This window comes from Haemaphysalis longicornis, unplaced genomic scaffold, assembly GCF_048455015.1.
Source record: "Haemaphysalis longicornis isolate Haplotype H1 unplaced genomic scaffold, Haemaphysalis longicornis Haplotype H1 scaffold_3, whole genome shotgun sequence".
Taxonomy (NCBI): Eukaryota; Metazoa; Arthropoda; class Arachnida; order Ixodida; family Ixodidae; genus Haemaphysalis; species Haemaphysalis longicornis.
In genome coordinates this window covers 213890982-213917255 of record NW_027526335.1, presented here as the reverse complement: position 1 = coordinate 213917255, position 26274 = coordinate 213890982, and the positions used below count along the sequence as shown (strand labels likewise).

General features: G+C 50.9%; 3 protein-coding genes across 3 annotated transcripts in view; 2 read left to right on the top strand and 1 right to left on the bottom strand.

The window, feature by feature from the left end:
• The window catches only part of Sdha (succinate dehydrogenase, subunit A (flavoprotein)), a 29264-nt gene extending 6105 nt beyond the window's left edge, over positions 1 to 23159 (top strand). Inside the window, exons 3-13 of the mRNA XM_077705052.1 lie at positions 2191 to 2349; positions 4679 to 4734; positions 5243 to 5330; positions 6363 to 6834; positions 11572 to 11707; positions 12955 to 13339; positions 14886 to 14978; positions 18786 to 18884; positions 20815 to 20958; positions 21057 to 21170; positions 22810 to 23159. Coding sequence (XP_077561178.1) covers positions 2191 to 2349; positions 4679 to 4734; positions 5243 to 5330; positions 6363 to 6834; positions 11572 to 11707; positions 12955 to 13339; positions 14886 to 14978; positions 18786 to 18884; positions 20815 to 20958; positions 21057 to 21170; positions 22810 to 22896 — 1833 coding nt within the window. The 3' untranslated portion in view covers positions 22897 to 23159. The remainder of the gene's footprint in view (positions 1 to 2190; positions 2350 to 4678; positions 4735 to 5242; positions 5331 to 6362; positions 6835 to 11571; positions 11708 to 12954; positions 13340 to 14885; positions 14979 to 18785; positions 18885 to 20814; positions 20959 to 21056; positions 21171 to 22809) is intronic.
• LOC144173768 (uncharacterized) lies at positions 14993 to 18436 on the top strand. Its single transcript, XM_077702040.1, has one exon. It carries the CDS (start codon positions 17447 to 17449, stop codon positions 18434 to 18436), a length of 990 nt encoding a protein of 329 aa, XP_077558166.1. The 5' UTR covers positions 14993 to 17446.
• LOC144175972 (DDB1- and CUL4-associated factor 13) overlaps positions 23160 to 26274 on the bottom strand; it is a 34401-nt gene continuing 31286 nt past the window's right edge. The window contains exon 11 of the mRNA XM_077705055.1: positions 23160 to 23277. Within this exon, the coding sequence (XP_077561181.1) occupies positions 23190 to 23277 (88 nt within the window). The 3' untranslated portion in view covers positions 23160 to 23189. The remainder of the gene's footprint in view (positions 23278 to 26274) is intronic.

Genomic DNA, 26274 nt, shown 5'->3' with positions numbered 1-26274 from the left:
GCGCGGCTGCTGCATTCCGCCATTTTTCCTCCGCCACCCGGGGATAAAACCAGAAGTGACGCAAAAGAGGTCATGTGACTTCCTCGGCGTTCCCTGTTACTCCGCCGCTGGCGACGGAGCACCGAGAACTGCTCTCGGCTGCTCTCGGCGCCAAAAAAGTGCTCCTCATCGACCAATGAAACACAACGCCCTGCTCCTGCCCGACCACTGGAAGACGCCAGAACTCGTGAGAGCACTTTGGGTGCAGTTAGAAGTGCTCCTGTTCGCCCAATGGAAAGTGCTATTAGTTGGCTCGGCGTTCACAACTGGCTGATCCAGTATGGCGTCATTTTGTTTACATTTTGCCCCCCAACAATGGCGGATCGGTCGCTGGAAGCAAGAGTAGCGCATGCGCAGAGCGCTGCTGGGAAAAGGTCCATTGCGCAATGTCGGATGATCTTTGGCTGACCGAGTCATAAAGGCAGGATGTTAAGCCACTGCAGATGTGCAGCTCACTTTTAATTTCAAGGAAGTGTGCAACACGAAGTGCTCTTTTTTTGTTTTACTTGTGAGATGTAGCAAACACATTGCCACGAGTGTTAAGACCACAGCCGTAGGAGGCACATTACAAGAGCCACTACTGTACTGCTGGAGTTGAGGCGTACCGTGCGTGCGGTCTGTACTGGTACCTGCACGTGTGGGCAGGGCAAGAAAGGCCACCCCTCGCCGGAATGAATGGGCAGGCACGGCAAGAACTAAACCGCCCTATCGGGATCGAAGGTGCACGTATCCAGTCGGGTCCCGGTACGCACTGTACACTGGGCATACACGGAATGCCAAAGCTCTCTAACGGGGGAAGTGCACACTATGTGGCACTGGACAGGGTTCAGTCTGTCTCCTGTAGCATTTATAAGGAGTTGACCGCTGCACAGCTGCTTGACCTTTCTGCGACCTCTGGTCCCCAGTGTGAAATGAGTTTGCCTCTGCTGGCATTGGAGTCTGGGCGTTCTCATGTTGTGAACCTGCAAGCAGCACACTTCCGAGTAGTACGTTGGAGTAGAGAATTTGCAGCATCTGTGGGCCATCATGAGCAGCGATGATCCAAACGACAAGGCGTGTTGAAAGGTGAAAAGGTGAGGAGGTGTTTCCCCCACTTGCCTTTTGGCTCACACACTGATGTGGCACAGCTGTTGGCAGTCGCGAAAGAGGACCATTGCCAGCCCCCGTGGGGCTGCTGCGTCAAGCCAAACTACACTGGGCACTCATTCTCTCCTCCACTGGAACGCCACCACCCTTGAAAGAGGGCAGAGGGGAAGGAGCCGTGGTGCGCCGGAGGTTCAGGCACGTTAGAGAACCCCGGGGGGATTAAAATCGGTCCACAGCCCCCTTGTGGCTTTGTGGCACTGGAAGCACGTGGGAAGTGTGTTCGTGGAAGAAGGGGAGGTGGGAGGTGTCAGTATTTGTAGTTTTGACAGTGGAGCTGCGTAGCAGTTTTTTGGGTCTGCAGTTAAAAATACCTGGAAATTGCCGGCAGCGCGCACGTGAGCGTAGGCCTCGTGGCAACCACCTGGCAGTTAACGAAACCAAGAAAATGGCCCATGCTCGTGTGTGCGTGCCTCACGGCGACTGCCCAGTGTCCCCGGCACATGTTTGTCGAGCCAGGCGCTGTCACGAAGGGAGATTGGCTAGGGTTGGCCAAAAGAAGACTCCAGTGTTCGCCGTAATTGTGGCAACACTTCCTCGGAACGAGAAACGCGCGTCATAGTGTACGCCCCTCCAAGGTGATGTGCAGTGATTATAACTTCAAAAAAAGAACGAAAGAAGCTCACACTTGTAGCAACAGTGATGGAGTAAAGGTCGTAGCGGCAGCAAAGAGGGAGCAAATTGGCTGCAATCACTTACTTAAACCTTCGTAATGGTCGTGAAGGTTGCGTACGGCTTCGCTACCTTCAAGCCTTGTGTGTTAGTTTGAGCTTCCTCCCCTCAGTCTGTCCGTGTGAGGGCCTCTTTGATGAGGACCTCTTTGAGGACCTCAAGATGTGCATCTCGAGGTGTCTGTGCATTTGAATAATCCATTAAGGGATGCGTTGAGCCAGTTTGGGCTCGGAGTGTATGGCCCCCGGAACAAGGTCGAGTTGGGGTGTGCACGGGACGAGGCTGGGGAGGGATTGGTGTGCAACAAGTGAACCCTCCTCCTTCCCGGTGTGGCAGGTGGGCGGCTACGAGTTGGTGGACCACACGTTTGACGCAGTGGTGGTGGGCGCTGGCGGAGCTGGACTGCGGGCAGCCTCCGGGCTGGTGGAGGCCGGCTTCAAGACGGCCTGCATCACCAAGCTCTTCCCCACGCGCTCGCACACGGTCGCCGCCCAGGTGAGCTCCCTTCATCAAGCTAGTGCTGTACTCCTCGGGCTGGGGTGCCGGGGTCGCTGTCGTTGCAACCGGCGTAATCGAGCGTGGCAAACTGGACCAGTTGGTGTGCGTTCCCTGTGACAGCAGCACAAAGGAAGACTAGGACTGGGAAGGTCTGAGATTTTGGGCTTCGTGTCATGCCTGGAGATTTTGCTACGCTTTCGCTTATTGTAGTTGTAGAAGTTTTTATCAACCAATGGCTCATTATGTCGTGAATAAAAGGAGGGCGTGTGTGGTAAGTTTTTGCCAAAAAACAAGAAGTTTTCGCCTTTCATGACGGGTAGCAGGTGAATAGTCTTCAGATATAGTTAGTTGAATTTCCTGTTTTTTTTTTTTTAATTTTGAGTGCAAACATCTGGTTTTTAACTTTGAAGGACAAGGAGTTATATTGGAAGTGGGGGAGTGCTGGTATGGTGCACGTGCTCTATTTCAGAAGTGCTGTTTAAAATGCGGAAACTGCTTTTTTTTTTTTTTTCCTCCCCAGTCTGATCCCATGTACTGTTGTGCTCATCTGGAATGCCTTAAAGAATGACATTGCTGCGCCTGGACCTGTCTCAAGGTGTTGTAGTTAAGACAGTAGGGCATCGTGCTAAGTTGTCAAGCGCTGGGAAGCAACCTTTACAATTTCAAGTTGCTGTTTCTAGTATGCAGCTGGCATTGTTTGAAGTTCTGAAAGATTCGAGTCAAGCAAACATATCTACAAGTTTGGATTCTGTGGTAACCTGACTCGATTTAATTGATTTATTGTAGGTGCTAAGCTTGTGGAATACACGTCAGTTGGTGTTAGTACTGTATTTACTCGCGTAATGAACCCACTTTTTTCCAGAAAATTCGACATGAATTTGGAGGGAGGGTTCATTATGTGGAAAAAGTTGCAGAAAAGTTTTAAAAGTCGAAATTTCATACCATGAAGTTGCTGAGAAGCGCTGTGAGAGCTGTACCATTTTCGTAAAAACACGTAGGTAATTATGTAATTAAGTATCTTTTTTATTCACAACATGCCAGTGGCCCCCTACTCGCCATGGAGCTGTCCTCCTCACTGAAGTCGCTTGCGGCTTCACATTTGTTGTCGGCCCACAGTGCACCGTCTTCCCTGCCGTCAAGGCCCTCCAAAACTTCTTTTCCCCCGCCGGGAAACTTCCCTTCTTTGGGCCCACCAAACACACGGCGATTCCTGTCCAAAAACCTCTCACTTTTGCCTGTAGCGTACACGCACTGGGTCAACACTGAAGTGTCACCCAGCCGCGCGGTTTCGATGTGCATCAACGCATGCTCCACCACCTTCAGTTTAAAACCGGCTGTGTGGCGCATGTACTGGCTCATCGTACGGCGTGCACCAGGAGCACAAAAAAAGGTCGGAACACATCTGAACAACGAAACCGTGGAGCGTAATGGCGAATTTGCGAAAGAGCAACAGCAGAGGAATGCGGAGTACGTTTAGCGCTTTGTTTGCACGCTGCCGGAACCAGCCAGAGCAGTAAAGAGGAGGGAAGACCCGCCGTGGTGGTTTAGTGGCTAATGGAGGCGAAAAGCAAAAATGCTGGTGTGTGCGAGATTTCGGAGCACAATAAAGATCCACAGGTGGTCAAAATTAATCAGAGCCCTTCACTACAGCGCGCCTCATCGCCTACATTTCGTCAGCGCGTTAAACCCTACAATCAATTAATCTTTCGAAGAGTAGGGAATGAGTGCGGAGTACGTTTTGCGCTTCGTTTGCAGGCAGCAACGTTTTCATGACGCCAGAAGGTTTGTTTTGCGTTCAGCAGGTGGTGCTCTGCAAGCTCGCTATTTTTAAATTGTGAGCCACGGCATTCGCGCTCACGTCTCTGGCTACTGTTGAGATTTCTTTTTGTTGGAATGCGTTTTTAGCGTTTCTGCGTGTACCGTTGCGTGAAATCAAGTTACTGCGATTGTCTACGGTATCAGCAACCATGCTGAGATCCCCTCTGTATGTTCTATTCAAAGTGACAAAAAAGCAAATTCCCAAGAAGAAAAGTGGGGGGAGGGTTCAATGCGTGAGTGGGTTCATTATGCGAGTAAATACGGTAGTTCAAGTAGCTTGCCAGTGTTCTCTGATCCTGTTTGCGTAATATGGGAGTGAAGTGTTGTGTCAGGATTTGTTTCAATATCGCTAGAAGGCTGTAACAAAAGAACGGGGTCCTAACACACGCAAGCAATCACAGCAAGCCCACGTGGGCAATCGTTGCTCCTTTCCTTTTTTTGTGAGAGCAGGGTTCCCAGCTGTGTTTGTGGCCCTGACTGCAGTGCTCTTTCCCTTCCCCTCTTGTAGGGAGGCATCAATGCAGCCCTGGGAAACATGGAGCCGGACGACTGGCGGTGGCACATGTGCGTTTCTCCTTTGGCCTCTCCCAGATGGTATCTTCCCTGAACCGTAGTTATTACGAGGAGGCAGTCCTGCAGGGTTGTCTTGTGGTGCTGTCTTTGTTCCCGAGCACAAGTTTCGAGGGGCCCGTGCTTATCTAGGAGAGGCCGTTGGGAGCCGGTTTCTTATAAGAGTGGGGGTGTGGCTTGGGGGAGGCCATTTTTCACGTCTTAGATGCGCAGGGGTGCGGTTAACTGCGACATAGTTGAGATGGGGATTCTGTTTCGCAAAGCTTCTACCGTTAACATGTACGAGGCATTGAGAAGTGTTATCATGATAACCGGCTCTTGTGCTAGGTCGGTGTGAGTGCTGTCATGCCAGTAGTTCCACAAAATACAAGCAAAGCCCCCAGCATATTTGTTGAAGTAAGAGTGCCCATTGCCGACTTTCAGTCGAAGAGGTGCGAGATAACAAGGCAGCAAGCAAAACTGTCGGTAATGGCTGACCGGTGTCTCTCTCTTGTTGGGACAGGTATGACACGGTGAAGGGTTCCGATTGGCTGGGAGACCAGGACGCGATCCACTACATGACCAAGGAGGCCCCCTACACAGTCCTCGAGGTGAGGCCGGTGATGATAGGAGTACCCAGTGGCTAAGGTCTCGTCCATTGTGTGAGTGGGGCTACAACTGTGTTCTATGGTGCTCGAACTGCACACACCAACAGGCTTATCACGTATTCCTCAGATTTGAAGAGTGTTACGTCGTTGGTGCAGACAAACCACAAAATGGCCGCTGTGGCCAAGATCCACCCTGCGTACTTGGGCGCAGCAGCTTAGCCAGTGAAGCCACACATGGCAGTGGCTGCACATTATGCAAGTTCTGCGAAAACTTGGGCCTTCAAGGACAGTTGCCTCGGCAGAGATGAGTTGCCACTGTGCACGTACTTTTTTAAAGCAGAACAGCGCATTGCAGCAGTGTAACAATGCAGCCAGATACTCTGAGTGCACTTCATTTCACTGGTGGTCCTCCTACAGGACAGTATTGTAATTTCCTCCTGCAAGTGGACTTTCCTGTTTATTCCCCTCTTTAAGGCCCTCTGAAATACTTTCTTGAACAACTGAAAGAACAGTATCCAGAAACAATGTCCAGTTCTCACATCTGGAGGCCAAGGTAACTAGAAAAACCTGCACTGGAGGTTTCCTTGTCTTCCCACATTTTTTGGAGGAATTTTTTTTTTATGGGCAATTCTCTATAAAGTCATTGCTATGGGCTGGCTGCCTTTCACTTGCAGCAGCAGAAACATTCAATTGCCAATTTAAACCGAATGGCAGTGGAAGCAAAGCAGATCCAGTTCACTGGGCGAACCACGGCGGTGTGCCATTCTGTGGCGTAATAACTTAGCTTTTGCCGTGCTTTTGGGCTCGAAGGAGAGAGAGGCCGAGCTCTTTATGAGCCCCATTGCGGGGCTCTGTTGTAGCGGCTGCTCTGCAGTGGATGACCAGGGAACGTGCAGAGTTTTGCCAGTGAGGAGAAGCTGCAGCCAGGGGTTTGAGGGACGGCCTCAAAACTTTGGAGCTGCTGTACGCTAAGATGCGGGGTGGGAGTGGGACTGCGTCTGGGGTCGCTGCCTGACCGCCCCCCGTGGTGTGCAGCTGGAGAACTACGGCATGCCGTTCAGCCGGACGCAGGAGGGCAAGATCTACCAGCGGGCCTTCGGAGGCCAGTCGTACAACTACGGCAAGGGGGGCCAGGCGCACCGGTGCTGCGCGGTGGCCGACCGCACGGGCCACTCGCTCTTGCACACACTGTACGGCCAGTCGCTCAGCTTCGACTGCGCCTTCTTCATCGAGTACTTCGCCATGGACCTGCTGATGGTGAACGGCGAGTGCCGCGGGGTGCTGGCCCTGGGCATGGAGGACGGCAAGCTGCACCGCTTCCGCGCCCGCAACACGGTGCTGGCCACGGGCGGCTACGGCCGCACCTTCTTCTCCTGCACCTCGGCGCACACCTGCACGGGCGACGGCAACGCCATGGTGACGCGCGCGGGACTGCCCCTCCAGGACATGGAGTTCATCCAGTTCCACCCGACGGGCATCTACGGTGCCGGCTGCCTCATCACCGAGGGTGAGTTGGGGAAGCCAGCACGCATGGAATACTGTGGAATATGTAAGATGTACTTGATGCTTTTGGAAAGTTATTTGTCTAACCGTACAAACGTTGTACGAGCCTCGGGCTGTTTCTCTGGTGAATTTTGGTCAACTTCTGGAGGGCCTCAGGGAAGCAACTTGGGCCCCCTGCTGTTCTTGATTTTTATCAATGGCTTGGCTTAGTGCGTGCAACACCCTGAAATGCTCCTCTTTGCTCATGAGACTAAGATTTTTCAGAAAAAGCGTTAGACAGGGTTGGCGAGTGCTCTCTTCTACAACATGACATCAACACCGTCTCGGCATGGTGTTCAGAAAATTCGCTTCGCATCGACCCATCCAAGGCAAATGTGATATACCATCGTCAACAGGTACCGATTCAGTGTTTGTGTAAGCTGCACGGTGGTTCCATTACTAGAGTGTCAACAGTACGGGACTTAAAGGGGCCCTGAGAGGCGTTTTGAGCACACTAAATTAACAGCGCAATCGTTGGATTGGGTCGTCAACGTCAGCTGTGCCAAGTATTACTCTTTTACGTGCAGCGGAAAGCTCACACTTTTGTTGCAACGCTTGTAGCCCTTTTCTCACCCTTCCCTGCGTGTTTTTGGGCGCTGCCATCTTCAGAGGCTCACAGAGGCTCACTAAGAGGGTTCAACTTAAATTGAGAACGACTCAGCGGGCAATGGAGCGGAAAATGATAGGTGTAACATTAAGGGACAAGAAGAGAGCGGAGTGGGTCAGAGAGCAAACTGGTGTTAAAGACATATTAGTAGAAATTAAGAAGAAGAAATGGACGTGGGCAGGGCATGTAATGCGAAGGCAAGATAGCCGCTGGTCATTAAGGGTAACAGAGTGGATCCCTAGAGAAGGCAAGCGTTGCAGGGGGCGGCAGAAAGTTAGATGGGCAGATGAGATCAAGAAGTTTGCGGGGATAAATTGGTCACAGTTGGCACAGGACCGAGGTAATTGGAGAATAATGGGAGAGGCCTTTGCCCTGCAGTGGGCGTAGATAGGCTGGTGATGATGATGATGATGATCTTCACATGTCTGCGTCATCGATTCCCAGATGTTCGTCATGAGGTAGACATCCTGCTATTGGGCGGCTTTTTCACGCACTTCCGGCAAAGAGATATGTCTGCTTAGCATCGGCTCGCCGGCTGATCTGCCAGCGGAATGCCGGAGTGCTTGGACATTTTACGACTATCCAAACAAGTATAAACAAGCGCTTAACCGTTTGTATTGAATGCAACACGGCCATAACACGACATGGATATTCTCTTACCTGAGTACGTTCCATAAAGAAAGCGTCTAAGCCCCGTGGCACTTCTTTCGTGCAATCGCAGAGAACGCCCTGAGCCGAATGCCCGGGTTTGACGCATACATTTTATTCAACTTCAAAACAATCCAGAGATGCGTTTCGAACGAACACGTCACAACATGCATTGCAAGTCTGAACCGTGATTGACAGACGATCGTTTGCTTCCTTCTGCCCGTCGTAAATTCGGCACTCCCCTCACACCCGGTTTGTGGGGACGAACAGCAAGTCGCTTAACTCTGGCGCGCAAGCCGAGAAGGCTTTTAGCCAGGCACACTGGACATACCCCATGCGAGGTTGAGTCGTACATCGCTCGAGAAAGATAATCCAGACCATGGGAAGCACTATCCACCCGCAGAAGTACAACGTTGCACTTCATCGTGAAACGAATGCGTCCACAACACAGGAGGCGATGCACACACACACACACAGCTTCGGTGGCTGCCTTGGCTTAGCTGTAAGCTTCGTTCAGACAGTCAGCAATGTTACGACGATACAGAGCTGCGTGAAAGCGACGTGCTAACCACTTGACGTATTTAAAAACACAGGGGCAAAGAACTTGGTTCATCGGTTCATCGGAAGCAAAAAATCTTTCCTCCATCTCGTGCTACTTGCCGCCATGTTGCGGCCTCACGTGCGCACGCTATTTTGCTGCTAATAGAGAGTTTTAGTACAGTGTTTGTTGCCTTTTCATACGCTAAACACTAAATTTTTGCGTCCCGCTACATAAACACCGCGAGGGGAGTTTTAGTAGAGCGTCTCATCAGTTTTGCGTAGCGACACACTAATGCATACGGCGCCATCTGTCAGATGTTTTGCGAAATGACTCGCCAGCTGATCTGCCAGCGGAGTGCTTAGACATTTTACGACTATCCAAACAACTGCAAACAAACAAACGCTTTCCCGTCAGTGTTGAATGCAACTCATAGGTGCAACTTGTCAGAACACGGGTGCTCGCTGCTCGAGTGCGGCACTGGTTTGCTCTGCGCCTTCCCGTTCATCGCCACTGATAAAGCGATCCGATCCAGCGCGTTTTGTGCATGGGTTCTGTGTCGGTTTAAAATGTCTTTTTCACATGCCGCCAGTAGGAATTACCACCGCCGCAAAATAAGATCCGGCACCAGCGAGGCCACATCTGAGACGACTTTTTGGATAAACAGTGCGCGGTGCATCAAAGGGAACGAGCGCACGATTCTCCCCGTGCGGCTGCAAGTTCGCCGCCGATAAAAAGTCACGTGCCGCCGATAGCAACTGCAGCAACGTGCACCGCGCAAGGGCAAGGCCAGGCCACACACATGTCGCCAGGTCCTTCATTCGCTTTTCCAGCCTTGAGCGGAGTGCGGGATCCATGTCCATGGTGTCAACAAAAATGAAAAGGCCGAAAAAGAGCTTGCCCGTAGCAGACAGCAGCCTGAGGAGCGCAATAGCGGAAGTACGTCACCGCTGAGGAGCGCAGCATCATGGGAGGGAAGGCTCGCGTGCCGACAACAGCGAAGAAAAAGTTGAAAGGAGGAGGAAATATGGCGCGACGATAATGCGCGGCTTTTGATTTACGATTTCTCAGCTAATACTCATCGCTTTAACAAAATTCTTGCAGGAGGAGATTGCTAATACATTGCTTTATTTGGTTACATGTACATCCATGCATCGGCGGAAGGTATTTCAGGACCGCTTTAAGAGTGCATATTGATTCATCACAAAGTTTTAAACACCACATGGAAAGAACAGGCAGTGATGGAGTTAAATTTCTTGGACTTTTAATACACATCACGAAAGAGTTCACTCATCCTACCTGCTATTTGGCCCTGTTCCCGGCTAGAGTACTGCTCGGTTGTATGGAACTCTGTTCCTCCATACTTGTCACTTTCTCTGGAACGAGTCCAGATGAGAATCTGTTATGACCATTACCTTTTCAGGAGAATATACTACACGTACGACACATCGCTCGACCACATTGGATTAAGGAGACTGAGTGACAGAAGAACACACCTCGATGTGTGCTTTTTTCACAAGCTCATTCATGGTGCTGTTCACTCTGCCGATTTGCTAACTTCCATCAATTTTCATGCCCCCACATGACGCTGTTCCTCGCCACTATTTTATCATGCCGTCAGTCCTATCCCGAGAATGGCTCCTTTACAACTCACTTGAAGCGCCTGACCTGAGTATCTTTGACTGTAACAGCACTTTTGTGTGAGTTGTTAACAATGCGCCTAAAGCCTGAGTGTGTTCTTTTGTGTTGTAGAACCATGTGTGAGCCAGCCATGTAATGCTTGTTGCATTAATGTTATTTTCATTTCTTATGCTCTTCTTTCTCTATTGTACACATCTTCCTTTCCTCTCCTTTCCTTTGTTTGTTTGGTGCATCATGCTGTTTGTGGGCACTTATCCAAATAAAATAAAATAATGAATACAGTCGATTCCGGATATATGGAACTCCAAGGGGATAGCAAATAAGTTCGATATATAAAATCCTTGCTTTCGCATAGGATTTCTAAGGGGATTTTGGAGTGTTCAATATATGCAATAATTCGATATATCTGTGTTCGATATATCCGGGATCAACTGTACATCACTGCCGTAAACAAGTGTGTACGCTTGCAGGCAGTTGGTGCTATGTAGGGCACAATATTCCGCAGCTTTTATTTGCTAGAGTTGAATCTTGGTCTAGTGGGCACCAGATGTTCCCGAGTATTGCACAAAAAACGCACACAAGGACAGCCAGCTTGCTAAGTGGCTGGCAGTTTTGGGGTAGTGGTCAAATTGTGTAGCACACCAGAGGTTAGTAACAGTTCTTGATGCATTTGCTTCTGTATGTTGGGAAGTGCATTCTTCGCACCAGATGCCAACTGGAAGTGTGCTTCCTGATTTAGTGTAAAGGGAAGAAACTCTTGTTCAGTCTGAGTGAGAATGGCAGAGGTTTGGCCAGAAAGCAGCGGCCGTCTTGCAGTGGGCTCCGGGGACAGATTGGCTGGCTGTGCCTGTAAACCGTTGTCCACTCACTCTTGTGTCCATGTTGGAAGCTTGCGGGAGAGGCCCTGCAGTGGTCACGATTGAGGAGTAAGAACAAGCCAGGAGGGGAAACGGTGCTTTCTAGGGTGGCCAGATGTCACCAGCAGTAGGTCAAGTTTCTTCTGTTGTGGGAGAAGAAACTGTGCGGCCCAGCTGCAGTTGGCATTTCACTGTGCAGCCCTGGAAGGAATTGTAGCCGCAATCATTTCGTCCATCAGGTGCTGTTGCCTTCTTTTTTGCCTTGGTTGCCATTGTGACATTATCTGGTCGCTCGCCTGCGCCTGCTGTCGTGGGCAGTTTGGCCTCCTACACGTATTCTCGCTCCGTGCCTTGAGTGGTGGGGGGCGATGGTGATCCCTCGCTGAGTAGGCCCACTGTGGTGGCATGCAGGCTGCCGAGGGGAGGGTGGCTACCTGATCAACAGTGAGGGCGAGCGCTTCATGGAGCGGTACGCGCCCGTCGCCAAGGACCTGGCCTCCAGGGACGTCGTCTCCCGGGCCATGACCATCGAGATCCGGGAGGGCAGGTCAGCACCGATTATTCTGGGCTGCCGCTTGGCGTGCCCCATTTCTCGCCTGTGTGGGCCGTAATCCACATACACACACAAGAAACATTATGATGCTTTGTAAGCACTTGAAAAAGCGTTGGTGTCCTATTGCCGAATGTGTCCTCTTATCACTTCCCCGCTCCCTTTGTGTTGTTCTAATGTGAGGCCATTAAGTGGCCCATTGAGGGGAAAAGCTGGTGGGGTGTCTGTAGCAGTGAAGCAGTTCCTAAACTGATTGTGCAGAAGCGAAGAAATATAACCGGACAGAAAATTGCGCACAGTTAGGCCTAAATAGATATCGAACCTATAGTTCATCTCACAAGCTAGCTGCAGCACTCTGGAGGCTACATTGTTGTCCCCCTCAGGGCGCCTAACTCACCGCGAAGGAAGCGACAAAAGGCGCCGGGGCCGCGCGGTGCCACTTGCCGAGAGGGGAGAAGGGAGTGTCCTTTCAGGACCCCCTTCACGGCGGAGTAGGCGCCCTCAGTGGGCGCACTATTGATAACAATGTAGCCTCCACAGTGCTGCAGATAGCTTGTGAGATGAACTATAGGCCTCTTGAGTCCCCCCACTGGTTTACACCAGTATTGTGGCCTACTAAAGTTCCCACCAAAGGAAAGAAAAAAGAAAACAAGATGATAGCCAAGGCACTGGGTAGCCAAAGCTGCTTTTCAATATCATACGAGCAAACAGCTTCGTAAATCTGGGTGTGCTTTTCCTCGCAATGCCAAGGATTGCTACTCCGGCTGGTATTTTGGCGCAAGAATAACTGCCGATGGTCTAGTTCATCTCGACTGATAGCAACATGATGTCGCAATTGCGCCTAACTCCGTTATCCTCAGAAAAATGTCAGTAGAAGTTCTTTTGGGGAAATAAGTGTGAAACATGATGCTACCATGCGCATTAGGAGGCTGCAGCGCGTGGCCGCCATCCCTGGTGCGCCCGCTTCCGTTCCATCACGTACGTCACATCCGTCCACCGGTAATGGCCACCTTTTTTTTTTTTTTTTTTAAGTTTTGGTTTCGAAAATGCCAATGCTCATGAGCCGTTTGCATTGCCCGTGTTCCTATTTGAAGTTCTCATTCTTTTTATGTGTACCATTAGATGACGTTATTTTTACATTGGTGAAAAATGCGAGTGCAGTTGGCCTCTAACAGCGGTGTAGTGTTTTGGCGCCCGAGTTGCCGCGGATGGTGTCCCATTCCGGGATGGATGTGGCCCTGCAGGGGCTGTGGGCCGGACAAGGACCACGTGTTCCTGCAGCTGCACCACCTGCCCCCCGAGCAGCTGGCGACGCGGCTGCCGGGCATCTCGGAGACGGCCATGATCTTTGCGGGCGTGGACGTGACGCGCGAGCCCATCCCTGTGCTGCCCACGGTGCACTACAACATGGGCGGCATCCCCACCAACTACCGGGGCCAGGTGCTCACCCACGGCGAGAAGGTGGTACCGGGCCTGTACGCGGCGGGCGAGGCCGCCTGCGCCTCGGTGCACGGCGCCAACCGGCTGGGCGCCAACTCGCTGCTGGACATCGTCGTCTTCGGCCGCGCCTGCGCCCACACCATCGCCAAGCAGTGCCGGCCGGGGGACAAGGCGCCCGACCTGCCCGCCGTGCGTATCTCTCTCTCCCGCCCGCCGCCTTTGTGACGATTCGGGGAAATTGTATGGGGCAAGCAACAAGTTTTTACGGGGTGGTAAAAAGACGAGACCCCATGTTCACTGGTGTCAATAGCTGCATCAGATGGCATCCGAAGCTTGCAAGCACTGATTGGCTGCACTGTGGATGGGGGGGACATCAGGATGCACCCCCAGGTGCTATGAGTGTGCTGCCAGGCTTGCAGTGTTGCCCTCCTATTCGACTTCAAGGGACTGTTTCGCCACTTGGCACAGCTCGCTTGTTTGTACGACTTCCAGCTATTGTTTTACAGCCAGGGACGAACTTCGGTGCTTCTTTCTCACACTGAAAGGCTATTGTGTAGTAAAACGTTTTGTGTACAGTAGAGCCCCATTCATTTGTTCCTGTTCATACAATTACCTGGTTACTACGCTCTCAATCATGAACACTAAAAATGCCCCAGAGCGTTGCAGGGTTTTTTCCTCAGTTACTACGTTCCTGTGTAACATGATTTCCCGGTAAGCACGTTTAGAATTTTAAAAATTTCATTCAACAACACCCGGATGATAGGTTTTATGGTGAGCAAAAAATGTGCTGACGTGCATGCAGACCGAGCCTCGGTGCACGCGGCGCAATAAGCAGGCGCCAAGTGACGGTCAGGCTGCCTGAGTCATCATGGCGGCTTTTCTGCAGTGCTGGGCTTGCCGGAGTCACTTGGTCGCGGGTGTTTCTGATGGAGGCGAAAAGCAAAAACGTCTGTGTGTGATTTTGGTGTGCACGTTAAAGAGCCCAGGTGGTCAAAATTAATCCGGAGCCCTCCTCTACGGTGCACCTCATCACATGCGTTGCATCGGCACTTAAACCCTGCAATCAAAATTAAAAAATTGGAGTGACTTGGTAATGCGGCTGCCTTTAGTAAACGTCGCCTGTATAACGACATCCCAACATGGAAAACACTACCCGTGGAAGAAATCCTGGCTGAATCACACCATGAGAAAGCCTCTGAGAAAGATGGCGATGAGGGCAGGGAGGAAGAGGTGCGGAGTTACTTTGGTGTGAAGGATGACCCCGGTTTGGAAAAGGAGCTCTTGCTCTCAAAGGGCCACAACATGTACCAGCACACGTTCACTGACATGTACAAGTGAAAAAGTGAAATCATCGTTTTTGTCTCTCGTTTGGTTTCTGTGGCGGACCGTACATTTTCCTGGATAGTACGTTTCTCCCTCGCGTTGTTTTCTTTTTTTTTTTTTTAATGTATCAATAAGTTTCTACTGTACTTCAAAATTTTCTCTACTATTTTATTTCTTGCTTTCTGGCTACAAATTTATCATTACAAGGCTTCTATGTCCTTGTTCTCTAAAAAACGTTTTTTTTTTTTGCAAATCCTTGTCCTCTTGAATTGATTGTTTTGCAGCGTAGTGTGCCTCGGAAACACGTTCGTTTTCCTTTCCTTTTTTGGTATTGCTTATATTTTTGTACGGAAGAAAGAGAAGCCGCGCTGAAATGAGCGAGACTGAGCTGCCCTTTCCCCCTCCTCTGCAGAATGCTGGTGAGGAGTCTGTGGCCAACCTGGACAAGCTCCGGCATGCCAATGGGTCGCTGCCCGTCTCCAAGATCAGGCTCAACATGCAGAAGGTGAGCACGTCGTCACTCGAAGCTCGAGGGAGGGAGTGGTCTGCACCACTGGGACACACTGGTTGTCAGTGGTTGTGCGTGAGGACGGGAGTGTGGAGTGGTCCTAGCAGCGAGCACCATTGCTGGTGTCCAAACATTTACTGCAGGGGACCTTCACAGGGTAGTTTGTCTGTCTGTCTGTTCCAGAACAGCCTCTGTAGTGTGTGTTGTATGCAAAGGAAATTGCTGTGAACATTCTGTTAGTGAGAGAGAGAGAAGAGACTCTTTATTACAGAGAGAGCAGAGAGGTTTGCCAGACATGCTACTCTGCGGGGAAGGGGGGAGAAGGAAACAAAGGAAGTAGATGGAAGAAGAAGAGTAGGAGACGAGAAGAAAAGAATAAAAATTAAAAATGACTAGAGTCCTGTTTAAGGGCGCTGAGTAAAAGCTTGACTGTACGCGCTAGGGAGATGGCTACAATATTGTAGCGACGCCAACGTCCTCGAGGTACTCAAATAATGCAGGCAGAGCTTTGCGCTGGGAGGATGGTGAGCGGAATGGTCCAAGCATCAAGCTTAGGGTTAATGGTCCAGGTTGGAGGCATTCAATTCTTTGCTGTAAGCGGCCCCTTGATACAGCATAAGCAGAGCCCTCTAGTAATATATGTTCGACGGCTTCGGGTGAGCCACAGTTGTCACAGTATGGGTTGGAAGTCTGGCCTATACGATAAAGGAATGAATTTGTAAACGCTGCATCAAGGCGCAGTCGATGGTACAGTGTCTCCACAAGTGGGCGAGGTATGTTCCGGCAGCCTCATTCTCGTGTACGGGTCTATGCAATATAGAAAGGCCTGATAAAACTCCGGAAGGGACCATAAGCGCTTTCTTTCAGCCAAAACTACTGCCTTCGTCGTTAGCTGAGGCGTCATTTTTCGTGAAAAAAATCCTCCTCGGCGTTCTCAATTCTAGGCCCCTGCGGGCAGCCTCATCCGCTTTCTGGTTACCCTGGCCTGGGAGCCACTGTAGTGTCACACGATGTCCGGAGACGAATGCGAGATGGTGGAGATACTTCACATTTCTCGCTGGGCATGTTCATGAAGGCTGAAGCAGCTAGCCTGTTGCAGGGTTTGAAGAGCTGCCTTCTAATCACAAAAAAATGGTCCACTGTGTCGACGGCTGGCGAAGAGTGTATCGGATGGCTTCTTTTATCCCATGAAGCTCAGCCGACGTAGTTGCTCAAGCCGGTATGATAGGGCTTTCCCAGCTGATGGAATAAAAATTCCTGATGAACTGCACTGAGATGTGGCCGACCCACGTGTAAAACTGTGAGACGTTGCGCTGTAAAATTTGTTGATGTGTGCAGGGGTGCTACAGCTGCGCCAATTGCGCCATTTTGATACAATTTCATTTCTTTGAGCCACGCTGCGCTAAAACCCTGAAATTTGTTGAAATTGCGCCACGCTGCGCCAAAATGTTCGACTAGCCGCAAAAATTCTCAGCTGCGCTAATTTTAGTGGGAAATAAATGCTCTGTTGGCAACCTTTACAAGGCATTATCTAATCCAATCCAGTTGCCCAGACGCTGTGCGGGCCAACCTTGGGCCAACGTTGTATAAACGTTGGTGCGGGCGGGTGCTGGGGCTGGGCACTCGACAAGTTGTTGCGTTTTGCTGTATTTTGACCGCTGGCTACAACGCTGCTGGCTGTGCATGGACATTCAACATGAGCAAAGGTAAGCACCTATTCAAACTCCGTTTCGCGCAAAAAACTTTGTGGGTGTGCCACCGGTTTATTCGAGCGAGTGGAACCTTTTGACGAACGCTGCCGACATAGCCAGTAGAATGGAGGCCGGGTCAGCACACCGCCGTTGTTAAAGTAGCAGGGCTCACGTTCACTAATTCGCGTGTCGTAAAATGTTAATACGCACCCGTTCTAAATGTTCTAACGGCTGAATTTCCGAGACAGATTGAAATTTCAGAGAGAGATTTTAACTTTGGCACGAGTATGCTGGTAAGCATGGCAAACGCACAAGGGTTACGCGTGACGGCGTTTACGATCAGGCGTGCTAGTGCCGACGTCTCTCGCGATAGGCATCTTTAGCTTTCTAGTGAGTGCGTGTGGCGTAGCCTTGTTGGCGCGGCTATAAACGTGTTGCACGCATTTAGTACGGGGCAACGGAAACGTGATGTTCGCTGCAACCTCCTCCTGCGGAACGACAAGGAGTGCGTAGCACATGCACTATCGGAAGCTGCATCCAAGAAGATCCTAGCATTATCCGAGCTTGCGGTCACGGCCGGGCCGGTACGAAGAACACTCGCACGGTGCAGCAAGCGCACGGACAGTGAATTGGCGTGAGCTTAGTAGGCGACGAGGCTTGGATCCATGCGGCAAAAGGCACCGCGTTTTAATAAAACGATGCCGATTTTTGCACCGTTGTATTTCATATTGCACTTTTTGTGTGCGTGCGCTTTCTGTTTTAGATGGGCTTTTCATGATTTTGTTTCTTACAGGGAGAAGTACGAAATTCAGTGCGTCGGTGGTAAACGAAGTGGATTGCAACGGCGATGCTATCAGCAAGTGGTGCAAGCCAGTTGTAAAGGACACGCAGGCTTTTTGCATTCTTTGCAGTGTGACAATTTTCTGTGCGCAGCATGGCACTGCTGCTGTCAAGCGGCATGCAAGCCAAAAGAAGCATCTGGAGGCAGCAGCGAAGCGGCGAGACTCGAGTGGTGTGCTGCTAGCTCCCAAAACTGTGCAAGCCACGATAGATTTTTCGCAGGGAACGCCTCGTGCCACATTGCAAGATCAAGTGTGTGGGGCGGAAGCCATTTTTGCTATGGCTGTTGTTTCAAAGGACATTCCCTATGCCTGGGGCACCACTGCTACGGACATTTATAAAAAAATGTTTACTGACAGTGACGTGGCCAAAAATTTCAACTGCGCAAGGGCCAAGCTTTCTTACGTCATCTCTGATGGGCTGGGGCCCTTCTTCAAATCAAAGCTCGTTGCAGAGTTGTGTCGGCCGAATGTGTTTTTTGCCCTTGTGATTGATGAAACTCCAAAGCCTGAGCAGCGTGTCCAGCAGTTAGATCTACTTGTGCGGTATTTCTCCGAGAGTAGGCAGCAGGTGGTTGTTGAGCACTTGCATTCGTTTAACCTTGGCCGGGCCACTGGTGACATAATCGTGGAGTGCATAGAGGATGCCCTGGCTGAGCTACCGAGGCAAGGCTTACTCTGCTTCTTCAGTGATGGCCCTAACGTCATGAAGAGTGTGAAGTCCAAGTTGAAACAAAGAATTAACCCAAATCTGGTCGACGTTGGAGAGTGCACTCTGCACAAAGTGCACAATGCATTTTCAAAGGGCCTAGATGCCTTTTGCTTTGATGTTGAACAACTTGTCAGAGATGTGTACTACTATTTTAAGCAGCCTACTCAGCCTACTTCAGATGACACTTGCACACAGTGTGCAAGTGTCATCTGAAGTAGGCTGATTTGAGGCACTTGCTTTTTTGAATCGGTTCCAGGTGCAAATGTTTTTATCTGAAGGGGCGTTTGTGTTCACCTGGGCACTGGCAGTGCACCCCTTGTGGGGGCCCCATTCCGTGGCCACTTTCTTGGGCATTAAACTGCATCGAGGGTTGGGGCTCGGAACAGGCGTGCCCTTTTGGAGCTCTGCTCAGCGGCATTGCCCTTGGTCGAGGAAGGAGGACATGACCGTCCCCACAGGCAGTGCCTTGCTGTGTGACCCAGAAGCTGCAGCTTGAGGGAGATGGGAACGGAGGAGACTGCTCGAGCGCGACATTCACTCCCTATTTCCCCCTCGCCCGCAGACGATGCAGCAGCACGCAGCTGTGTTCCGGACGGGGGAGAGCCTGCTGGAGGGCTGCCGCAAGATGGACGGCGTCTACAACGAGCTCAAGGACATCAAGGTACTCCGTGCGGTGGCGGGCATTGTGTTCAACCCTTGATCTCCAGCTGGTCTTTTGCCATCTCGTTGCGCCTGCATGCAGTCCTTTGTCTTGGTTGGGCTGTGCCCCATTTTGGATGCCATTGTCTTGAGTGTGGGAACTCCAGTGTACAGAAGAGTGGTGGGTGCGGAAGCAGTGTCGTAGGCTCCGCTACACTGTCCAGGGTTGCTGAGTGATGGAAGCACAGCCGCAAAGCAGTAACCGCACGCGCACACGCACCTGTGCGCCACAAATGGTGAAGTGCATCGTGTTCTCCAAGGTCTGGTGGGGCCAGGCGTTTGGGAGCACGCTGGAAGCTCCTCATCCACCGGGACCAATTGCAGTCACCACCCGACACACTTCGGTTCTGCAGCCACTGCTGCACTGCCCAAACCATGGAGCCAGCGACTGGAGCAAGCAACACTGCTGTCATTAAGCTTGATCTTGTCTCGTCACAGTTCACCGGCACACTGTGTTTATTCGATTGTAAGGCAGTCACGATTATAAGGCGAGGGTGCAGTTTGGAGGGTCAAAAAAATCGCCAGATATATACTGAGCTTCGAATATAAGCCAGAGTGTGACTTTGAGGTCCAAAAAACCCTCGCCTTACATTCGATGGTAGCCAGCCACTGAGGCTTATTGGGTGTGTGTGCGCTTCCCCCATCACAGCTGTGTTAGACACCGCTGGGAAGGAAAAATGGGTGCGAGATCGAACTTCGTCTGCTTGGCCCGACTCTCACTGCCACGTGTGTGTCTAGTGATGCGTCAGTGCTGCCATGTTTCAGTGAGAAGCTGACATTGGAGGTTGTTTTGCTCTGCTGTGAGATGTTACTGCGTATTACTACAGCAGTGTTGATCACTGTAAATAGCGCGCTATTTGAGAAATATAGTTGGGCCACTTCGACAGGGCACGGCACAGTGCGCGCTTGCACGCCTACGTGTGGGTGCTTGCCCACACCCCCTTTGCACGCTTTGCAATGCACAAGTGTGTAGACACATGAACGCAAAGGTGCAGGCACCTGCGTGTGGTTACCACACTATGACGTCAGTGCACACTCTTGGCACCGCTGACGATGACATGCGTCACTGCCTAGATGCTTGAAATAAAGCAGCTTGAATAGCGAGGTTCTACGATACATGCAGTGATACGTGCTCTTGTCGCTGTTTTGTTCCGACATGTTTCTGGGCACTGTGGCAGGTGCACCTAAATGGCTTGTGGCCCGGCTGCTTAGCGCACAGGTAACGGGTCGAGCACAGGCATAATCGTCGGGATGTCTCCGGCTGCCCGACACAAGCCAGCAGCTCCCCTGACTTGCACCCGTGCGCTTTGCTGGCTGATCGAGGCTGCCTTTCTATGATGCACGCACATGCTCACGTACTGGGCCACAGCAGAGCCTGTTGGGTAGGGTTGGTATCGCTGCCAGCAACGAGGGGACTAGGTGTGCAAGGTGCGCTGCTCTATTCAGAGGTTCCAGACAACACATGTGCAGACAACCAACCACTCTCCCACAGTGGATGGCGTGTGCAGGCAAGGTTCAGTCGTTATAAAATCGTTCCAAGGAGAGAGCTAGCTGAGTGTCTGTCATACCGACGCATCCTATCCACACAGTCACGTTTATTGCCAGCACTTGCAGCAGTGCCAGTGATTACTGAGTAGTCAAATGGAGCGGGGACCCGGAAGCAATTTCCTTACGTTGAGTGTGTGAGATGTTTTGCTGTGGTGCGAGCTCAAAAATGAACGCAAGGTACAAAAAAAGAACCTATGCTAAACAGTGTCTAGTTTGCCTTTGAAATCCTTTCAAAAATTGCGTGTTCCCCCTCCCCCATGAAAGAGGAAAGAATCCCAGGGGCGGCAGGTTTAAAGCCAAAGCCATTTGTTGGGAGCAGCTGTGCGACTTCACCCCTGTGGCAGGTGACGGACCGGGGCATGGTGTGGAACACGGACCTGGTGGAGGGGCTGGAGCTGCAGAACCTGCTGCTGTGCTCCCGCCAGGCCATCTACGCTGCCGAGGCACGCAAGGAGAGCCGGGGGGCACATGCCCGCGAGGACTTCAAGGTGCGGCAGGGGAGGGCCATCTGCCAATCTTGTGGCCTTTTCTGGTCGCGCCTGTGGCTGTGCCCTGATTGGCTGGTGCCCTTGTTTGGCCCCTCCAGGACCGGGTGGACGAGTTGAACTATGCCAAGCCCCTGGAGGGCCAGCAGAAGCTGCCCATGGACAAGCACTGGCGGAAGCACACCCTCTCCGACATGGACATCGCCTCGGGCAAGGTGGGCTCCGGCCAGGGCTCACCAGAGCAGTGCAGCAGGGGACTGGGCTGTTATCGTTATTTTGGTGCAAGAGCATTTCTGGCCTTCCTTGGCCGATTTCGCTGACAGATGTCGCGCACTCGACGACACCTGCAATGTTTTTTTTATGTTTTAACTCATTTGTGCCGTGTTTGATGCACAACAGAGGGAGGGAGCAATGCGAGGTCCAATGTTGTCCACATGTGCAAGGAGGCAGGGAAGGCACCGCAGTGCCTGTGATTCATGAGTAGCGTTAGTGCACTAGAAGGTGTCGTGTGGGGGAAGAACCAATGGAGGGTGCGGGTCCCTTTTACGATGAAAAAATTGTATGGAGCACAGGCGTTCCCCAGAGAACTCCTGTTGCACCTAAGCATTTTTAAACCAAACTATAATTTGATGGGTTTTATAAAAGTTCTTATAATGGAACAAAGAAATTAGACTATTTAGGGCAATAAATGAGCACTGATGTAACAAACAAAACTTCTGAAGCCAACTGGTAAGCAGTGGTCACCAGGGGCGCTGCTTACAACAGGGGTTCCTCCTCTAATCTGCTTTAGTACATTGTAGTAGTGTTGGCATTGGCAGCTGGTGGCTTGTCTACGTAGCGCTAGCCGTTGGGTTTATCGGTGCTGGAGTGCGTGCTGGTTCATTCTGTCGGCCTGCTGCAAAGCTTGTGTTGCACTTTTGTAGACAGAAGAAAGGGGAAATTTTTGTTGTCTGCGTGGGCGCCAGTGCTGAACACTACTCGTGATCCCCTTGTCAGCAGGCTTGCATCGATTCTAGCGCCTGATTAAAGCACCCGTTCAAGGATGTGGTTTATTTCTCATTGGGCTGCGTGCTTCTTGAAGTATGCACCTGGCACATCAGCAGGATTATAGGTCAGATTATAATTTACGTAGGTTGACCCACTTACTGAGGTGAAAAAAGGTGTAAAAAAAAAAGAAAAATCCTAGAAAGCTCACCAGGAACATACTTTATTTACCATCATTCCTCATCTTTCATCAGCATTGCAGTGTGCTCAAGTCACTCATCAGACGTGTTGGAACTTTTCTTGAAAGGCAAAATCCTTGCGTTTTGTACTTGCACAAAATGGTGCAACTAGGACCTGAGCCTTCATTTCGCCGCACAGTCACTTGCACGCAAGCGCAATCGCCTTTCACCAGATGGTGTCCAATGTGAACAGTAATGACACTGCGTGAAACTTGCAGATCCCACCGCCCTATTCTCCAACTTTGGATGCACCTAGCAGTGTTTGTAACATTATTTCTTCCGAGTGTATCTAGATAGTTCGACCAGTATCAGACACTTTCCATGGGCATGCCAAATTGGCGCTTGGTTTTGTGAGCTCTAGCCGCTTGCATGTTAGTACAGTTGTGAATTGTATCTTTGCTCCAGCACTCATCCTAATGGGCTGACGCAGTATGAAACAGGAATTAAATGAGTTAGAATAGGCACGCATACGACAGCTGGCACGCAATGGTGATAGTGCAACCCTAGTGCTGTTCTAAAACTTACCTGATCAACTTCAGTGCAAGGAGGGAGCGACCCATATTCTGGTTTATGTGGGCACACTCTTTTGTCTCTTCAGTGCAGTGTTTTTGACCACACCGCTTGCGTGCAGGTCACACTGAACTACCGGCCAGTCATCGATGAAACACTGGACCAGAGCGAGTGCAAGATGGTGCCCCCTGCCGTCAGGGTCTACTGAGAGCTCCGCCATGGTCTGCCGCTAAGTTAATTAGACTGCTTGCCTCGGGCTGCCCAGGCACCACACGCACACATCGTCTTTCAGCGCTTGCCAGCAACGCAAGACTAGCTGTGAGAGGGAAGCGACGGCTTCTTGTACATATAGATCTGGCTGGCGAGTGAAATCCTTTGTCTGGCTTTTGTTACCGGTGTTCTTTTGCTAGGCTGGAATGGGGGAACCTGGATCACCCACGGCAGCACAACAATAAACAGGATCGAGAGAGAGAGAGTGTGTGGTGACTTTTATTCTTCTTCTCACTGCTCTTCGGAAACGACGTGCTTGGACCGCTCGGCCTTGAAGGGCACGGTGCCTGGACGACTGTGGGCCCTGCGGTTGGCTTCCCTGCGTTGGGAGAGAAGGGACAGGCATTGAAAAGTGTGTGTGTGTGTGCAACAAGCGCATGCAACGTACCATTTCACAAACTCTACACCAGACAGAAAAGCACAGGTGGCACTCGCATCAGAACAGGCCAAGAAGAAGATGCGCTGCCCTACTGTGACCCGATTAGTAAGCCTAACCTCCGGGAAAAGGCACCTGTTTTGCCACACCTGCTGCCCATTGCTAGCACTGATGCAACACGGGTGTGCAAGGAACTCCGTGCACGTCCTTTGTGAAAGACAGCAGCAGCCCCCCCAAGGTGCGCATTTTTGGGGGGGAGGGGTTCTGCAGCACTGCCTTTTTGGAGAGCAAGACCCCGCAAGTGTGGCTAACAGAACCTGCATGCCAGAATCAATGGCGGCGTTCAGTAAGCAGACCCAGTAAAGCAGCTTCCTCCTTGTACGTTGTTCCATAATTCTGCCAGAGTTGGGGGTGTTTCTTATGCCAAGATATGTTCTCAGTTTCCAAAAACACCAACAGCAGCTTTAATAAATAAAAAAAGGATGCACCCCAGGGGGAATTGAACTGTCGACTTCCACAACATGAAGCCAGCATTTTACCTCATCCATCCAAGCAGATGGCCAATACATAGAGCTGGCTGCTTGTAGTGATTAAAAAAACATTTTTTTTTTTTAAGCTACAGACAAGTTTTCAAATACCGCTTTTCATCTTGCATACACACAAAAGTATGTTGTTGCGCTACCAGCATTATTTTTTGGTCGACACTTAAGGCTAACATGGCTCACAGATATAAAAATTTCAATTTAAAAAGTGCTAGGGCACTATCACCAACACCGTTTTGCGCAACGGTGTTTTAAGGCCCTTTCAATAGGGATAGAAAAATCAGTTGTCTGCCCGCGCTTGTAGATGAGCTCGCATCAACCTAAACTCTGCCTCGCTTCAAGAACAGGAATTGGCTGGCTCCTAGCCCCATGCCAACCCAGAGCTTCCTTCAAGTGAAGCAGTGTGAGCTAGTACAGTGGAACCCAATAATACGACTTTCAAGGGACAACGTCCTCCGACCGGGGTGTCACACGATCTGGGTACAAGTAAATACCGCCCTAGTAGGCAGTCAGGCGTGACAGGTGGGCCTACAGGGGTGGAACAGCTGCGCCATTAGGCGCCAAGCACCGCAGCACCTGAATTGAGCTGCTAGATACGACTGCCATTATGCCCTGTGCCCGAAAACTTGGCTTGAACATCGCGTTTTCATTCTCATCAGGGCAGTTATGGTTTCAATTTCATCAGGGCTACGAGCGGCTATAAAAGTTGGCTATGGCTTAGCCGTAAGGCAGCAGGCTCGAAGCTCCTTCTCCCACCTGCTGCTCTGCCTTCTCTCTGCATTTCTTTGTTTCGCATTTGCAAACTTTTGTTTGCGATTCGGCTGCTGCGCCACAATCGGTGAAAAATGACCAAAAGTAAAATGTTGTTACGGGGCATCAATTGAATTCCCTGCAAAAAGGGAGCTACATGTTGTGGGGATGATGGGACCACATTAGCCCAATCCCATCGTGCCCAAAATGTGCTCTGCTATGCAGGAATTATAATCAAGAAAGTATCATCATCATCTTCATGGTCATCATAGGATGAAAACGGCGCTGCAGTGCACTGTCCACTTCCTCTTCATCTCGTTACAATATTTTTGTGGCTTATCACAAGCAGAATAATAGTAACATGAAAAGTTGTAGTTTATTAGAGGTAAATTTAGTCACCCATATTTGATGATGCTGGCTTGGCTGCCTGCAACTTTTCGTAGCAGCATGTACGAACAAACGCGTTTCTGGACACTTTGCCCTCGCTTGTTAATTCGGTTTGCTTTTGCTTTGAGGTAATTACCAATTTCGCCTGTGAGCTTTGGGTTAGCTCTGTTTTGTGGGGGATGGTCCAACATTAATCATGCCTTTTAATAACATCCAGTTACGTAGTCTACGCCCGCAGTTCATTGACTCTCGCAGCCCCGGCGACGGGCAAAGACAAAACCAGGTTCAGCATTGCAGGCACTAAAACCGCAGTTTGATAGAAAAAATGAAACCTTGTTTTACGGAATGCCACCACGAGTTTGATTAAGCACTGCCGTTTACCGGACACGAAGCAAGGCCCGTTATCTGAACCCCTTTAGCTCTGCGCATGAGGTGTGACCTTTGAACAATTACCTATAATGAGGTGTGCTCGCTGGGGCTGAAGGTAGATAACTCCGCATCTTGTAAACCTCCAGATATAGTACAAGAACTGCGTTCCCAGGTCACTTGGGATAGTAGACGGATGAAAGGCATACTTGGCAGGGGGCTTGCACAGTGGCATGTAGGGAGATTAGGGGGCCCCATCGTGGTGTGAAACGGTGTCCCATACTACTACAAACGGCCTCTCTGGCTGCTCCAAGGGTGCTACAAAAGGCACTTCTGCCTGCCACCCTTGGATCGTGTTCCACCCCTGGCCTATTTAAACTACTATATTTAGCGCATTCTTGTGTAATTTGCAAGCCCCTCACAGAAATCCCAAGTTTCTGAAACAAAACTCCCATTTCATGCCCTGCCTGTGCTAGCTTGTGCGACGTAAGTCGTGTCAGCGCCGCCGAGCAGTACGAGAGGGTAACATGCAAGTGCCGCGGGGAAGTGATACGGGGGAGGGCAAGAGGCGAACAAAGTGGGAGTCCGGTCAGCGGCGCGGGGTGTTGCGCAAGTGCTTTCACGTTTGCCGGCTCAACGGGACCATCAAATTGCGGTCCGCCAGGTACCTGGACTTCGACTTCTCGCAGTCAGCGCTCTGCTGCTGTGTGGGGCCAGTAGGGCCGTCGAAGGCTCCCGCATGCCAGCACCCGCCTGCTCGAGTCTGTCAAGTGGTCGGGCACACCGCTGAACTTTTTGCTCTTACATCAAGCAGCATCAAATGGGCGCTAAGTACTAAAGGTTGGGAGAAAGCGGTGCAAGAGGTCTGAAGCGGACCGCGTGCACTTGAGCATTG

Bases quoted from the DNA above. Each gene is read 5' to 3' on its own strand.
- LOC144173768 (XM_077702040.1), top strand. From the start codon at position 17,447: ATGATTTTGTTTCTTACAGGGAGAAGTACGAAATTCAGTGCGTCGGTG.